We start from the raw sequence: 17858 nt of genomic DNA, 5'->3' as shown, positions 1-17858 counted from the left end.
TTATTCTTGTAACCTGTTTAACCCTTAGAAACCCTTAGACCGCGCAATACATATATAGATGATTTGAGTAACAAAACTGGAACCGCGCAATACATTAATAGCTGTTTTAGTGTCTAGTGTTTTAATTTAAACACCCCACGTGGGATAGGGGCATCTATAGTGTAGTCACGATTGATAGTTTGCAGACACCACTTAGAAAAAAATCATGGCCAACATTCCTGGGTGTAAAAGTGTCAGCACTGAGCGAGCCACCAAGGCTGGCACATGCAGCATGAGCTCACAGCATAGCTGTTCAGCTTGTGACCACAGCATCGCCTAAAAATGTCAAAATATATAAGTAACTTCTATTATTTAGCGATGATAGTATTACAGAAGACCCTTGACTGTGATAAAACTGACCAGGATTCTAATAATAGCAGCATTGCACGAAGACCTTGTAAAGAAAACCCCTGGAACAAGTGCAGAGAAAGACTTTAAGGCAAGCAGGGGATGGTTTGAGAAATTTAGAAAAAGAAGCGGTATTCATAGTGTTGCGAGGCATGGGGAGGCTGCCAGTTCAGACAAACCAGCCCCTGAGAAATTTATTGAATAATTTAAAGAGTTTGCAGAGGCTGAGGGATACCTACCACAACAGGTGTTTAATTGTGATGAAACAGGACTGTTCTGGAAAAGATTGCCTAAGAGGACATACATTACCAATTAGGAAAAAGCATTGCCCGAATACAAGCCTATGAAAGATAGGTTTACGCTTGTGCTGTGTTCAAATGCGAGTGGTGATTTGAAAATTAAACCCTTGCTAGTGTATCATTCTGAAAATCCAAGGGTTTTCAAACAGTATAAAGTGCAGAAAAATCAAATGTGTGTGATGTGGAGGGCTAATAATAAGGCATGGGTGACTAGGATTTTTTTTTCTGAGTGGGTGAAGGAAGTTTTGTGCCCTGCAATAGAAAAATATTGGCAGGAGAAACATTTGCCACTCAAGGCCCTGCTTCTCCTCGACAATGCTCCTGCTCATCCTCCAGGCTTGGAAGATGAATTGTTGCACAGATACAATAAATTTCTCACAGTAAAGTTCCTTCCTCCTAACACCATTCCTCTAATTCAGGATATGGACCAGAAAATCATAGCAAATTTTAAGAAACTTTATGAAAGGGCACTTTTTCCGGAAATGTTTTGAAGTGACTGAAGCCACAAACCTCGCCCTCAAAGAGTTCTGGAAACACCATTTTAATATTTGTAGTTCTTTAAAACTCGTTGACAAAGCCTGGCAACAAGTGATTCAAAGAATCCTGATCTCTGGCTGGAGAAAATTGTGGCCTGAATGTGTGACAGAACTAGACTTTGAGGGGTTTGAGCCTGTAAATGATGCGCCTATTGATGAGGAAATTGTTACTCTGGGCCGGCAAATGGGCTTGGAATTGGATGGTGATGATGTGGAGGAGTTGGTGGAAGAAGACAACGAAGAACTGACCATCGAAGAACTCCAAGCTCTTCAAAAGGAACAGCAAGAAGGCCCAGCTGAGGATGTTTCTCCAGTGGAGGAGGATGAGACAGTAGCGAATGTCCTTTCTGCAGACATTAAGAAGTGGTGTCAAATGTGGGAAGAAATGCAAGCTTTTATTGAAAAGACTCACCCAGAGAAAGATGTAGTAGACCGTTGCATTATTCTTTTCAATGACAATGTGATGCCTCACTACAGAGACTTCTTGTGCAGAAGGGAAAAACAAGCTTCCATGGACAGATATGTTGAGAACATCGAACAGTGAGCCACAACCAGGACCTAGTGGTATGCAGGCAAAACGTGCCAGAGAATGCACCCCTGAGAGGTCCTCACTGCCTGATGTTATAATGGAAGGGGACTCCCCTTCCAAACAGTAATTCCTCTCCTTCCCCCTCCTCACCATCTTCCATACGCCTACAGCATTCATCAGCAATGGTAAGTAATAACTTGAACATAGTTTTGTAGTGTAGATTTAGTTGAATTAGGTATAAAATTTAGTTTGAAGTGAGGTTTTTGGGTAGTCTGGAATGGATTAATTCATTTCCCATTACAGTTCAACCTCAATTCAACGTACTATATGGGACCAACCCCAGTTCGTTGGATTTGTTGCAAGAGGTGACCTTTAGGAGGCGTTTGCGTCAGTGTCTTTTTTTTTCTTGTACATAATAAAACTGCATTATCATATTATATACTGTACCTATATATTATTGCTCTACTAACAAATTCTGTGTTACATTTGTTATTTACCTTATTGTTGGAGTTACGTCCATCTTGAAGTCTCGTGGAGTTGTAAATGCTGTACAGTAAATACGTACTGTAGTGTATTATGCCGTTAACACTGTGTTGAGTAGTTCTGCTGTATGTTGAGTACTACAATACAGTTTATGAAAACTATTGTACACTAAAATTACTGCAACTTTAAATTTAACACTATATTTTGATTTGTCAAGAGGCTGGAGTGTTCATTCCATGACTTTGTTGGACATATCTGCACAATCAAGGAATGTCCGTGCACCATGTTGGCTCCAAATGCACTCATTGTGTCAGTGATGGATGTAGGCAGGCAGGCAGACAAGAGCTTGGGAGGGAGACACGCACGAAGGGAGGCAGGCAGGCAGAGCTTGGGAGGGAGGCAGAGTTTGGGAGGGAGCCAGGGAGGGAGCCAGGGAGGGAGGGAGGCAAGCAGGCAGGCAGGCAGAGGCTGGGAGGGAGTCAGGGAAGGAGAGGATGGAGATGGATTGATGGAAAGATTGAGAGAGGGATGGAAGGATGAATTGAGGAATGAATGGATGGATGATTTGAGGGAGGGACCCCCTCCCCGCTCAGCTCGTTGTCGCCGTGTGGGGGCTTAGTGGGCGGCTGCCGGAGTGTGATGCTCCTTGGAGCGGTCCTCTGTCCTTTTCTAGCCTTGTGCTCCTGCTGCCGTCCTCTCCAATTCTGCTGGGCATCTTTTCCTTTTCCTTCTGTTTCGTTTTTCTCCCCCCTCTTCTCCTATCTGCTTGCCGTTTCCTACCGACCTTTTGCTCGTTCTGGTTCTTCCCTTGGACTTCTTCTATTTTGACGCCCGGGTGCTTGAGGAGGCATACTCATGCACCCGTAGAACTGCAGTACCCGACGTCGAGAGCGAGGGGAACCTTTTATTGTCAATCCCCACTTCGTCACTGAACCCGATCTCGACGGACTGTCGGTTTCTTAAGGTGGCGTTTGTGGGGCGTATACTCGCGACGCACCCCTAGGAGGCCCCGACAAGATCGGCGATAGCTTCTTGTTGGGTGTCCTGCCTCTAATTGTGGCTCCATGGTGGGTGTGGGGGCACATTCGTGAGTGAATTCTTTCTTTCGTCAAGATGATTACCCCTGCTTCGGCTTCTTCTGGTTTACCTTCTCAGGCTCGTGGGGTGGGCGACCAAGCCCCCGAGTCGGTCCGTATTGGAAGACCGGGCTCTGTAGCCTCCGCTGCATTGGGCCCCGACCTTGCTCCTCCTTTGGCCTCTCTGACTCCTTCCTCTGGCTCCCCTCCCTCCTCTGTGGTTGGGTCGAGCCCCAAGCCCCCAGTGGTGACTACCTCGTCCCCTGGCGTGGCTCCTTCTCTAGTTGTAACTACTGCGCCTTTTAACCCCTCTCTCTCTGGGGGTTCTCACCGCCGTCTTCGTCACGGCCGCCCTCGCTCGATTCCTTCCAGTTCTGCTACCTATCAAGCCTTGTTTGGTCCCGCTTCGTGGGCCAAATATTTTGATCTCCTCCCTCTTGATTCTGCGCCTCCTGACGATTTCTCCCTCCATCGACATCTCATTGATTCCGTGGATGCCTCCATTACTTTCAACCCCACTCGTCTCGGTACACGTGTCGTTGCTGCTCCTTCTCAGGATGCTGCTTCCCGCTTGGCTGCCTTATCCTGCCTTGGCGAGACCCCCGTTCGGGTCTCGAAGAACGTTCAGTTGAATGCCAGTGTTGGCACTATTTTGCTCCCGCCCCATGTTGCGACCGGTGTTCGGGACCTACGCGACTGCCACGACGATATTCGACATATCCTCGCTGCCCAGGGCCATTCTATTCTCCAGGTGGACACGTTTACTCGTCCCCCTCGTGGTAGTCGCCGTCAACCCCTCCGGGTTGTGAAGATTACCTTTGATGGTAGGACCCTTCCACCCTCTGTCATTCTTGCTGGTGCCAGGTGCTCTGTCCAGGAGTACATTCCTTCTCCTCGGCTCTGCAACAAGTGCTGGAGGTTTGGGCATGGTGCCCTCCGCTGCTCCGGGACTGTCTCTCTCTGTCCTTTGTGTGGTGGCGAAGGTCACTCTAAGTCGGAGTGCGCTTCTCCCCAGGCTCGTTGCCTCAACTGCGGTGAGGCCCATCCTACCTTCTCCCGTGCGTGTGTCCATTACAAGCTTGAGGCAGCCGTCCTCAACTTGAAGCACCGGGAGCGTTTATCTTTTCCTGAGGCGAGGCGCCAGGTTCGCCGGCTCCCGCCTTATGCTAATATCTCTTATGCTCGCGTGTTGCGCTCTTCCTCTCCTCGTCCTTCCCGCCTTCCTCAGACTCACAACCGTTTCCAGGCCTTGGACCCTGATGCGCCCACTGCCCTCTCCTCTGTCCCTTTGGGTTCTCTCCCGAAGGATCCTCCTCCTGGTCCTCTGTCTGGGGTTCCCCTTCCTTCTACCCGGTCTGTCGTGTCTTCTGTGTCTCCTTCCTCGTCCCCCTCCGATCCTCCTTCCCATCCTCTTCCTCCATCTATCGGCTCTCCCCGCCGCCTGTCGGTGCGGGCGGATGTCCATCGCTCTCCTAACGGCCGTCGTGTGTGCTCTCGTTCGGCTTCTCCTGTTGAGACACTGGAATCCGTTGCCCGGTACGTAGTTGCTGGGACACCGGTCTCTTTAAGTCAGAAGCGTAAGCCTGGCTCCTCTCCTTCCTCTTCCCCGGCGGGTAAGAAGGCTTCGCTTTCTTCCTCAGCTCCTCCTTCTGGCTCTGTTGCTCCTTCCCCTCCCGTTTCAGTGCTTGCGCCCCCTGTTCCTGCTATGGAGGTTTCTTTGGCCCCTGCTTCCCTTTCGGTTGCTGCTCTTGCTGGGGTGCGCTCCTCTCTTTCTACTCCCCCTCTTCCTGCTGCTGTCCTTGACTGCTCCTCTCCGTTGTCTCCTCCTCCTCCTCCTCCGGACCCTGCCCGCCCACCTCTGATCTGTTCTCCCGTTTCCTTCCTCCGTCTTTGCTCAGTTTACCCATGCCCCCTAACCCTGACTTTGCTGACCCTGATCCCGACCCTGATATTCTTTAACGTGCTCTGTTGCTCTTTCGCCTTTGTTTCTTCCTTGTTCTCTGTTTTTGTCCTTTCTCTTCTCGTCGTTGTCCATTCTTCAATGGAACGTTCGAGGTTATTACGCCAATTTCCTCGAACTCCAACTTCTGGTTTCGCGGTTTTCGCCCCTTTGTGTCTGTCTCCAGGAGCCGATGCTTGGTGCTCGTCCTGGTCGTTTTCGTGGCTATTCCTTTCTCTCCCCCCCCCCAGCCATTGCTGGGGCTTCTAATTCTTCTGCTCTCTTGATTCGGGCTGATGTTCCCTTTGTTCCTTTACTTTTTCCTTCGCCTCTCCATTGTTCTGCTGCTCGTATCTTTGTGGGGAAATGGTACACAGTTTGTTCCATTTATCTCCCCCCGAGTGTCCCGCTCTCTCTTCCTGATTTGAAACACCTCCTAGACTCCTTGCCGGAGCCTGTGCTCCTGCTGGGTGACTTCAATTGTCGTCATTCTCTTTGGGGTGACGTTCTGACGAATACCCGGGGTCGCCTCCTTGAGCCGTTTCTCCTCTCTTCTTCCCTGTCTCTTCTGAATTCTGGTGAGCCCACTCATTTGGACTCTCGAACTCGCACCCTTTCTTGTCTTGATCTTTCTCTCTGCTCTTCTTCTCTTTACTTAGATTTCACATGGCAGGTTCTTGATGACCTCCATGGAAGTGATCATTTCCCCATCCTTGTTTCCTTTTTCTCTTTTCGCCCTTCCCTCTCTTTCCCTAGGTGGCAGTTTGCTAAGGCGGACTGGACCCTATTTTCCCTCAGTGCTACTCTCTCTGACCTCTCCCTTCTGCCCCTCTCTCGCGCTCTCCCCCTTTTTCATGACACTGTCTTCGACGCTGCCCTCCGCTCTATTCCTCGCTCTTCCTCTCGGGGTCCACGGAAGTGCGTTCCCTGGTGGAATGCGGACTGTGCTCGGGCTGTCCGCTGTAAGCGTGCAGCCTGGAAGAAGCACCGCCGTAGGCAGACGACCGATTCTTTTCTTTTCTTTCGGAAAGCGAGTGCGGTGGCCCGTAGGGCCATCCGTACGGCTAAACGTGAATGTTGGGCATCTTATGTCTCGACAATTACGTCCGAAACCCCTCTGGCCCAGATCTGGAAGCGTATCCGCAAGATAGCGGGTAAGTTTGTTCCCGATGTTTCACCGGTCCTTCACCTCCATGATACTCTTGTGGCGGACCCGTTGCAGGTCGCTTCCGAACTGGGTTCCCACTTTTCTTCTGTTAGCTCTGGTCTTCATCTTCCCCAATCTTTCCTTCTTCGTAAACCTGTCCTTGAGTCTCGTCCTTTAGATTTCTGCACTCATCTTCAGCTTCCCTATAATGATCCCTTCTCTCTCTCTGAACTTCGTTCTGCCCTGGCCCTCTGCGGTTCTACGGCGGCGGGCTCCGATGGTATTCATTATGAGATGCTTCGCCATCTCCCTCCGAGCACGTCTCAGTATTTACTGAGTCTGTATAATCGGATCTGGGAGTCGTCGTCAGTCCCTGAGGACTGGCTCGATGCCGTTGTCCTCCCTGTTCGCAAACCGGGGTCTCTGGGTACTTCCCCTAAGGACTTTCGCCCTATTGCTCTCACAAGTTGTGTCTGCAAACTCTTTGAACGTATGGTTAACGTTCGTCTGATGTGGTTCCTGGAACACCATCACCTCCTCTCCCCTTCTCAATTTGGTTTCCGCAAGTGCCGCAGCACGACAGATGTCCTGGTGAACTTGGAGGTCTATATACGTACTGCTTTTGCTGCGAAGACCTCCGTTGTTGCCGTCCTTTTTGACCTAGAAAAGGCTTACGACACCACTTGGCGTTATCATATCCTATCTCAACTTCATTCTTTTGGCCTTCGTGGTCATCTCCCTCTCTTTCTTCGCAGCTTCCTCTCTCGTCGTTCCTTTCGGGTGCGCCTTGGTACCGCTCTCTCTCCCTCTTTTCAGCAATACGAAGGTGTGCCCCAGGGTAGTGTTCTGAGCACTACTCTTTTTCTGGTTGCCCTCAATGGTCTTCTTTCCTCTCTTCCTTCTGGTGTCTTCTCCGCTCTCTATGTCGATGATCTTACCCTTTGTTGTCAGGGTGATGATTCGCCTCTCCTTCAACGCCGGCTTCAACTTGCGATTGATGCCGTGTCGTCTTGGGCCACAGGTCATGGCTTCAAGTTCTCTACTTCTAAGACTTGTGCCATGACTTTTACGCGGAAACGGGTTGTTCTTCGTCCCTCTTTGTCACTTTATGGTCATCCCCTTGAATACAAAGATTCCGCGAAGCTTTTGGGGTTATTCCTTGACACTCGTTTGTCTTGGTCTCCCCATATCTCTTACCTCCGTGTTGAGTGCTCTAAGTCCCTTACCCTCCTTCGGGTCTTGTCCCATACTTCTTGGGGGGCAGATAGGCGCACTCTCCTTGCTTTACATTCCTCTCTCGTCCTGTCTAAGCTCGATTATGGTTGCCCTGCTTACTCGTCTGCTTCTCCTTCTACTCTTCGCCGTCTTGATGCTTTGCACCATACTGGGTTGCGCCTCAGTTCTGGTGCCTTTCGTTCGACTCCCGTCCTTAGCTTGTATGTTGACACTGGCTTCCTGTCTCTCCAGGACCGCCGTGATCGCTACTGTCTTCGCTATCTTGCGCGGTCCTTGCAACATCCTTCCTCTCGTCTCTGTCGTGCTTTAACTTTTACCCCTCCTGCGGTTCCTGTTCCTCTTCACCACCTCCCTCTTTCTGTCCGGTTATCTCGCCTGCAGGATTCTCTTTCCGTTCGTATTTCTGATGTTTCTCCTCGTGTTGTTCCTTCTTTGCCCCCGTGGAGGGTCCCTCTTCCGCGGTTTTGTACATCCTTGACTCGTATCACTAAAGCTTTTACCCCTCCTACAGTTCTAAAACGCCTTTTCCTCGAGCACTTTTCTTCTCACTCCCGCTCCGTTTCTGTCTTCACCGATGGGTCTAAGTCAGCGGACGGTGTTGGCTACTCTGTTGTTTTTCCTGATCGCACTTATATGTGTCGCTTGCCTCCGGAGACTAGCATCTTTACAGCGGAACTTTATGCTATTCTCTATGCTCTTCGTCTCCTGCTTTCTCGTTGTCAGTCTTCCTTTGTGGTTGTTGTTGACTCTCGTAGTGCCCTCATGGCTCTCGGGTGCTTTAATCCAGTTCATCCGGTAGTTGTCGAGATCCAGCATTGGCTGTTTCTCGTTCACAGTAAATTTAAGTCGGTTGAGTTTTGTTGGGTTCCCAGCCATATTGGCGTGTCTTTAAATGAGCGTGCGGATGCTGCCGCTAAGGAAGCTGTCCGCTCTTGTCCCATCTCTCGTAAAGGCATTCCGTATTCCGACTTTTACCCGGTTATCCATTCCTCAGTCCTTACCCGTTGGCAGGCTTCTTGGTTGTCTGTTACTGGTAACAAGCTACGTAGTCTTAAATGTTGTGTTTCCTCGTGGCCGTCCTCCTTCCACCGTAACCGGCGGTGGGAAACAGCTCTAGCGAGGTTGCGTATTGGCCATACTCGCTTAACCCATGGTCACTTGATGGAGCGCCGCCCTGCTCCTTATTGTCCTAGTTGCATTGTCCCTCTTACGGTCGTGCATGTCCTTCTTGAATGTCCTGACTTCCAGGACGAGCGTGTGTCTTGCTTTCCGACCGCCCCTCGCGGTCACCTGTCCCTCGATAGAATTCTTGGTGACTCGGATACTTTTGATATCGTTCGCCTTATGCGTTTTTGTTCTCGTATTGGCATCCTTGGTGATATTTAGCGCCCTCTGATTATTTTGCGTATTTGATGGTGCTACATAGCCTTCCCGGTTTGGTGCCTTCTTTTGATAATTACTTACTTACTTGAGGGAGGGAGGGATGGAGCGATGGAGGTATGGGTGTTGAGTTGAGCAGTGTGTGTGTGTGTGTGTGTAGGGGTGGAGGGTGAGGGGGGTGTCGGTGGTGGGGGAAGGGACCGGCTCACTGATAAGCCTAACTCACTTGACCCAGTTAACTTTTTTTTTAAACTTGATTTGTTTCTTAAATTCTGGATGGATGGAAGAAGAAGGGGGATGGATGGAGAGAGGGGGAGAGGGAGGGAGGGAGGGATGGAGAGGGAGGGAGGGAGAGAGGGAGGGAGGGATGGAGAGGGAGGGAGAGAGGGAGGATGGAGGGAGGGAAAAAGGGAGGATGGAGGGAGGGAAAGAGGGAGACAGGGAGGGATGGAGAGAGGGAGGGAGGGAGGGATAATAAGAGAGAGGATAATAAGAGATATAAAAAAACTTATTTTAGAACTGATTTATTAATTTTATTATTTCGAGGCCGTAGTCACTGAACTGTGGCGACGAAATCGAACGAAACACGCATGGTACTGTGTGTAAAAGGATTAGACCCGTCCAATCACGCTGGAGTTGTTCCAATAACATACAGTAATTTCTCAAATATCAGATGTCTATCATATTGCAGTATATTTTTGGTTTTGTTTAGTTTAGTTTAATTGGGATAATAAAAAGCTATTAAAAGACTGGTTTTAGAAATTATTTATTAATACAAAACTTTCAAAGTCATGGGTCACTGAACTATGACGACACTGACGAAAGTTAGTAAAACCTTACTGTAAAGTGAGGTTTACAGTACAGTATTCTCTTATCTGTCCACCCTCACTCATCTTGTTTCATTACAGAAAATGTCTAAAAGGAGATTTTACCACATGTAGCTAGGTAATCACACTTCAGCCTTTAAATTAATGTACAAAGATACGTGTGCCACAAATCAGTGAACGAAAATCATGAAAACTCAGTCGTTCACTTGTGTGGACCACTCTGGTTGGTGTTTGGTTAATATGCTTTACTCGTTGTGTGGACCATTCTGGCTGGTGTTTAGTTCATATGGTTCACTTGTTGTGTGGTCAACTTGTGTGATCCAACTTGTCTTATGAAGGAATTATTAATTGTAACCTGTGATGGAATGGGAAAATTTTCCACCACTCTGTGAACTGTCCCAACATCATAAGCTTGTGGACCACTTGTGGTCCACAAGCCACGTGTGGTCCACATGCGTGGTCAACTTGTGTGATCCAACATGTCATATGAGAGAATTATTAATTGTAATCTATGATAGAATGGGAAAGTTTTCCACCAGTCTGTGAACTCTGTGTGGACATCGTAAGCAAATCCGAACATCCCCGCTTCGGTGAACCATTGTTCGTCGAATCAGGTTAGTAAATCTGGCTTGAAAAGTGTACGAACTAGCCAGAAGTTTGTTGAATCGGCGTGCTTTGAATCGAGGTTGTACTGTATTTTTATGGGGAAATTTACTTTCGGGTTACAAGTTTTCAGGTTGCGAGCTGTCTCCAAGAACGGATTAAACTCTTAACCCGAGGTACCACTGTGTATGTGTGTAATTACCTAAGTGTAGTTACAGGATGAGAGCTACGCTCGTGGTGTCCCGTCTTCCCAGCACTCTTTGTCATATAACGCTTTGAAACTACTGACGGTCTTGGCCGCCTCCACCTTCTCACTTAACTTGTTCCAACCGTCTACCACTCTATTTGCGAATGTGAATTTTCTTATATTTCTTCGGCATCTGTGTTTAGCTAGTTTAAATCTATGACCTCTTGTTCTTGAAGTTCCAGGTCTCAGGAAGTCTTCCCTGTCGATTTTATCAATTCCTGTTACTATTTTGTACGTAGTGATCATATCACCTCTTTTTCTTCTGTCTTCTAGTTTTGGCATATTTAATGCTTCTAACCTCTCCTCGTAGCTCTTGCCCTTCAGTTCTGGGAGCCACTTAGTAGCATGTCTTTGCACCTTTTCCAGTTTGTTGATGTGCTTCTTAAGATATGGGCACCACACAACAGCTGCATATTCTAGCTTTGGTCTAACAAAAGTCATGAACAATTTCTTTAGTATATCGCCATCCATGTATTTAAAAGCAATTCTAAGGTTAGAAAGTGTAGCATAGGCTCCTCGCACAATGTTCTTAATGTGGTCCTCAGGTGACATTTTTCTATCTAAAACCACCCCTAGATCCTTTTCTTTATCAGAATTCTTTAAAGATTTCTCACATAATTTATAGGTTGTGTGGGGTCTATGTTCTCCAATTCCACATTCCATAACATGGCATTTATTCACATTAAATTCCATTTGCCAAGTGTTGCTCCATATACTTATTTTGTCCAGGTCTTCTTGAAGGGCATGACAATCATCTAAGTTTCTTATCTTCCCTATTATCTTAGCATCATCAGCAAACATGTTCATGTAATTGTGTATTCCCACTGGTAGATCGTTTATGTAGACAATGAACATTACCGGTGCAAGAACTGAACCCTGAGGTACTCCACTCGGGACATTCCTCCAATCCGATACCTTGCCTCTGATTATGGCCCTCATTTTTCTGTCAGTTAGGAAATTTTTCATCCATGTTAGTAGCTTACCTGTCACTCCTCCAATATGTTCCAGTTTCCAGAACAACCTCTTATGGGGAACTCTGTCGAAAGCCTTTTTTAGGTCCAGATAGATGCAGTCAACCCAACCATCTCTTTCCTGTAAAATCTCTGTGGCTAGATCATAAAAACTGAGCAAGTTCGTTACACAGGATCTTCCAGATCGAAAACCATACATACTGTGTGTGTGTGTGTGTGTCGTACCTAGTAGCCAGAACGCACTTCTCAGCCTACTATGCAAGGCCCGATTTGCCTAATAAGCCAAGTTTTCATGAATTAATGTTTTTTTCGACTACCTAACACTGTAGACTGCAGTGTGGAAACCTCCGCTCCTTTCCATGACTGTTACATCTAGAAAGGTATGTTGACAACATTTTTACACAGGTACCTGATGTCAGACATCTGCAAGAGCTGAAGGAGGCATTTGAGCAGAAATCTGTGTTGCGTTTCACTTACGAGATGGAGAAGGATGGGAAGCTGCCCTTTCTAGATGTAACAGTCATGGAAAGGAGCGGAGGTTTCCACACTGCAGTCTACACTAAGGAAACAAACATAGGAATGTGCCTAAATGCCAACAGTGACTGCCCAGACAGGTACAAGAGGAGTGTTGTTAACGCTTATGTCGACCGTGCTCTCAGCCACAGCTCAGGATGGAAGCAAGTCGACGAAGAACTCTGTAGGGTAAGGCAGGTCCTAGTCAACAACGGTTTCTCCAATGGTTTCGTTGAAGACATCATAAGAAGGAAAGTGAAACGCCATGCAACCTCTGAAGAGACAACTAACACAACACCTATACTCCCTATTAGACTATTTTACAGGAACTTCTTTTCCACAGCTCATAAAACGGAGGAAACGGTCCTGAAAGATATTGTTTATAGAAACGTTATCCCTACAGACAAAAATCAGAAGATACAACTGACGATTTACTATAAAACCCAAAAAACGGCCAGCCTACTCATGAGAAACTCTCCAGACACAAAGCAGAACGCTGTAAGAGAGACCAACGTCGTCTATGCCTTCAAATGCCCTCTTGAGGACTGTAAGCCACAAAAAACTCAGTATATAGGCAAGACAACAACATCTCTTTCCAGGCGTTTAACGATGCATAAGCAACAGGGCTCCATTAAGGAACATATAATCTCTTCCCACAACCAAACCATCACCAGAGAAATCTTAGCAAACAACACAGAAATCATCGATAGATACAGCGATAGCAGGCGGCTTGACATCTGCGAGGCACTACACATCAAGAAGTCAACACCAGCAATCAACAGCAAATTAATGTACAACTATATTCTACCCACTTCAAGACTCCGCTCCAATATAGAAGCATCAAGAAATATGGGCCAATAGGCCCTCTGCAATTACTTCCATTCTTACCTTCAATACCCATTGTTTCGTGTTCTATCCTGTGTTGAAAGTTTTGTTCACCTCATCCAAAAACTATTGTAGCATATCACCTCACCAAAATGCGGGTATAAAATGAAAAATGAAAGCTGTTTAAATCATAGCATAAGTAAGAACTCTGTTTAGTGTTTGCAGGTAATAGTTGTGTGTGTGTAAACTAAAAGTCTTTGAAAATGTAATAAGTTATTACGAAATGCGTTCAAGTGTCGCGTCAGACTACAAATAAAACTGAATTTTGGAGAATTGATTTTTCAATTACCATCAACAGTGAAAAGAAACATAAGAAAGATCGAGAAAATTCGCGTTAGAATTATTAATCTTACTTTTTCGGTCATATTTAATAATATATGTCTACAGGAAAGACTGCTACCAAAATATACTAATATATATATATATATATATATATATATATATATATATATATATATATATATATATATATATATATATATAAATATATATATATATATAAATATATATATATATATATATATATATATATATATATATATATATATATATATATATATATATATATATATATATATATATATAATATGTATATGTATGCGGAAAATCCACAGAGAAATATGAAATGAGGTGAACGTTTCGGCTTGTTAAAGCCTTTGTCAACACCAGACTGACTCAGTCAGTCTGGTGTTGACAAAGGCTTTAACAAGCCGAAACGTTCACCTCATTTCATATTTCTCTGTGGATTTTCCTCATAAAATGATCAGTGTTTTGTGATCGTCAATTGCATATATATATATATATATATATATATATATATATATATATATATATATATATATATATATATATATATATATATATATATATATATATATATATATGTCGTACCTAGTAGCCAGAACTCACTTCTCAGCCTACTATGCGAGGCCCGATTTGCCTAATAAGCCAAGTTTTACTGAATTAATATATTTTCTCTAATTTTTTTCTTATGAAATGATAAAGCTACCCATTTCATTATGTATGAGGTTAATTTTTTTTTATTGGAGTTAAAATTAACGTAGATATATGACCGAACCTAACCAACCCTACCTAACCTAACCTAACCTATCTTTATAGGTTAGGTTAGGTTAGGTAGCCGAAAACGTTAGGTTAGGTTAGGTAGGTTAGGTTGTCGAAAAAACATTAATTCATGAAAACTAGGCTTATTAGGCAAATCGGGCCATGCATAGTAGGCTGAGAAGTGAGTTCTGGCTACTAGGTACGACATATATATATATATATATATATATATATATATATATATATATATATATATATATATATATATATAAATAAAAATGAATTTTGGAGAATTGATTTTTGAATTACCTCCAACAGTGAAAAGAAATGTACGAAAGATTGAGAAAATTCGTGTTAGAATGATTAATCTTACTTTTTCGGTCATATTTAATAATATATATATATATATATATATATATATATATATATATATATATATATATATATATATATATATATATATATATATATATCAATGTGAACAAGCCTGAATGGTCCCCAGGACTATATGCAACTGAAAACTCACACCCCAGAAGTGACTCGAACCCATACTGCCAGGAGCAACGCAACTGGTATGTACAGGACGCCTTAATCCACTTGACCATCACGACCGGACACAAGGAGGTGTCCGGTATATGTAACTGATAGCTTCGGCTATCAGTTGCATATCAGTTGCTATCAGTTGTTGCAAGTTTTCAGTTGCATATAGTCCTGGAGACCATTCAGGCTTGTTCGCACGTGTGTTCCTCACGTGTGCCCCAAAGAATGTGATTTGATAAAATGCTATGCCCAAGATTACCATCCGGGTGCCGGCGGGGGGGGGGGGGGTTCAAATAGCTTCGGCTATCACCTCCTTGTGTCCGGTCGTGATGGTCAAGTGGATTAAGGCGTCCTGTACATACCAGTTGCGTTGCTCCTGGCAGTATGGGTTCGAGTCACTTCTGGGGTGTGAGTTTTCAGTTGCATATAGTCCTGGGGACCATTCAGGCTTGTTCGCATTTGTGTTCCTCATGTGTGCCCCAAAGAATGAGGTGATTTGATAAAATGCTATGCCCAAGATTACCATCCGGGTGCTGGCGGGGAGGGGGGGGGGATGGTTCAAATAGCTTCTGCTATCACCTCCTTGTGTCCGGTCGTGATGGTCAAGTGGATTAAGGCGTCCTGTACATACCAGTTGCGTTGCTCCTGGCAGTATGGGTTCGAGTCACTTCTGGGGTGTGAGTTTTCAGTTATATATAATATAATATTTCAGCCCATCCTTCTGTTTTGGTAGTACTTATAGTAACAATGAGGTCCATAGCATATATACCGACGTACATCGAAATTAGGAAAGTAGAAATCGGCAGTATTGAGTTGGACAAACCGGAAACTGTTTTCTTCTCATGTTGCAAAGACAAACTAAACTAACCTAACCTAACCTTCCAAGGCCTAATACACAATATCTGAGGCCTAATATAGTACATGCTGTGCACTATACTAGGCCCAGGAATATTTAAGTTTATTTTTTAGTTTTTTTTTTTTCTCTGTAAAGTGAATAATACAAAGTTCTACTTTCTAATTGCTTAGAACAACAATCTTTGTACTATGGTACACATAATTACAAAAACTACTATCTAAACATGAGAATGGGTTGAATATTTATATAATAGCTGATATCTAAAGGATTACTAGTAAACATTATTATTTAATTTGACCTCCATATATAATGATGAATAAGAGAGACATCCCCTACAGGTGAAGCTGAGCACTAATGGTCAGAGGAATGGAGGTGAAGACAAGAAGATTGGTACATCTGCACGCAAGAGACATGAGTGCCCTGATTGTTCGTATGTCACTACCCAACCTGCTTTGCTGATCAGACATATAATTAATCATAGTGGAGAGGGTTTATTCTTCTGTGCACAGTGTTCTTATCAGTGTACTAGTGAAAATGAACTTAAAATTCATCAGCGAAATCACACCATTAAACCACATTGTTGTCCTCATTGCCAGTACCGATCAGCAAAGAAGTACAACCTTCAAATTCATATTCGGTCTCACACTGGGGAAAAGCCATTTTCATGCCCACATTGTCCATTTAGATCAACTAATAGAAGTGATCTGAGAAAACATATTTATACACACAGAATGTAGAAATCAATTAATATAAAAATGATATTGGAGTTTCTATTAGGTAAAAAGTTCTGTACTGTATTACATTGAAAAAGCTATAACATTTCTGAATCCGTTAGCAATTATAACATTCACTCCTGAGGTTTGGCATTGGATGTAAGAAAGGGATCCTTTTTCGAAGAATGTGTTAGTGCTGATAACTCAACTGTGTTGGTTTGTAAGGGAAAGGCATTTGAAATTTCCGCCAGCGCAGTGATTAGTACTGTACAGTACTTCTATGCAGTAAGGACGGGTTTCGATAGCTTGTATTCTAGGGTTCGGCTTGGAACCTCGTGCCCCTTACATGGAGATATACTCAAGCTTTTCATGCAGAATATTTGCAAAAGGATCTAATGTCTTGTCAGAGCTTCAGTTTACCACAGTTTTAAACCATAAACATAATCTTTATTTTAATGGTTTTGATAATTGTATGTAAAATAATATTTGAGAGAATATAGTTCTTGATCCTGTCCTGTTAATGCTTTTGCTTATTATTCAGTCTTTTCTAATGTGACACTGGTTTCAATAATAAAATTGGTCTATTTACAGTCATTATTGTAAGTTTTATCCAATGTTATTAATAGATGTAAAATTGAAAATTGTTTAACCACCGTGCTGCGCTGAGTTTATTGTGAAATTCTCCGTGCGCATGAAATAAAGTGTTCCCAAAAAATTCATTTTTTTCGTAAAATGATAAATTCCCTTCCCTGAACATGGCTATGTAAAAATAAATACCAAATTTCATTTACTTTGGTTGTGGGGACGAGGACAAGGTGCACTGTGACATCATCAGGGGCTGGTTGCCCGTGCATGACATGCCCAGACACGGTCGGGCGGGCCATTCAAGCACCGGGTGTTGCCACAAATATATTTTCAATTATTTGTTTTATGTATTTCCAATGCAGTTTTATTTGTTTTTTATCGTATATGATGCATATTTGTGTCCTTTCCAATATGTATCTAGTAGAACGTTCATAATATTCCATGGAACTGTGATACATGTGTCAGTAATGTGTCCACAATAAATGTTTATTGTCGCAATATTACTTGTTAAAAATTCACTAAAATTACAATATGTACAGTTTCACACAGTATTTACACAGTAACACACTGTATTACACACTCAGTACTTCGGAAGTGAGTAATAATCAACGAAGTAGTCCATGGTGCACAGCGCAACTTCGCTCTCATTGCACCAGGTACAGATAGATTTTTGCTTCCTCTTTCTTTGTTCTGTGTGCTTGCAAATAACGCACTCACGTACACCCTTGGCTTTATATACAACCTACAAGTACTAGCCAAGCTTGTAAAGCATAAGGTAGTATTGAAAAGATTATAGGAAAAGATCAATTTGTAAGGTAGTCTTGAAAAGATCGCTTTGTAGTGTCCGTCAGTCAGGAAGAGATTCAGCTTGCCTCAAAAAGTGTCCGTCAATCTGGAAGAGATTCGGCTATTCTTGAAAATATCTATAGAAAATACCACCATGGAAGCCGCTAACACTGTTCATCTATGCTACTTGTATCATATGCATCATCACTAAACGCAGAAAATGATTCATCTATGTATCATCCATATAAATTGGAGATA

At 44.1% G+C, this 17858-nt stretch overlaps 1 protein-coding gene across 14 annotated transcripts in view; it reads left to right on the top strand.

Moving 5' to 3' along the window:
* The window catches only part of LOC123775282 (zinc finger and BTB domain-containing protein 14), a 52254-nt gene that overhangs the window by 19429 nt on the left and 14967 nt on the right, over positions 1-17858 (top strand). For 4 of the 14 annotated variants that reach the window (XM_069311600.1, XM_069311601.1, XM_045770289.2 and 1 more), the window contains one exon: positions 15855-16892. The exons of 9 other annotated variants lie outside the window; for them this stretch is intronic. In XM_069311600.1, coding sequence (XP_069167701.1) covers positions 15855-16253 — 399 coding nt within the window. In that variant the 3' untranslated portion in view covers positions 16254-16892. Of the gene's footprint in view, positions 1-15854; positions 16893-17858 lie in introns of those variants that run through there. One more of the 14 variants, XM_045770286.2, reaches the window with a different exon arrangement.

Source organism: Procambarus clarkii, chromosome 70, assembly GCF_040958095.1.
Source record: "Procambarus clarkii isolate CNS0578487 chromosome 70, FALCON_Pclarkii_2.0, whole genome shotgun sequence".
Taxonomy (NCBI): Eukaryota; Metazoa; Arthropoda; class Malacostraca; order Decapoda; family Cambaridae; genus Procambarus; species Procambarus clarkii.
This window is presented reverse-complemented; position numbering and strand designations above follow the sequence as displayed.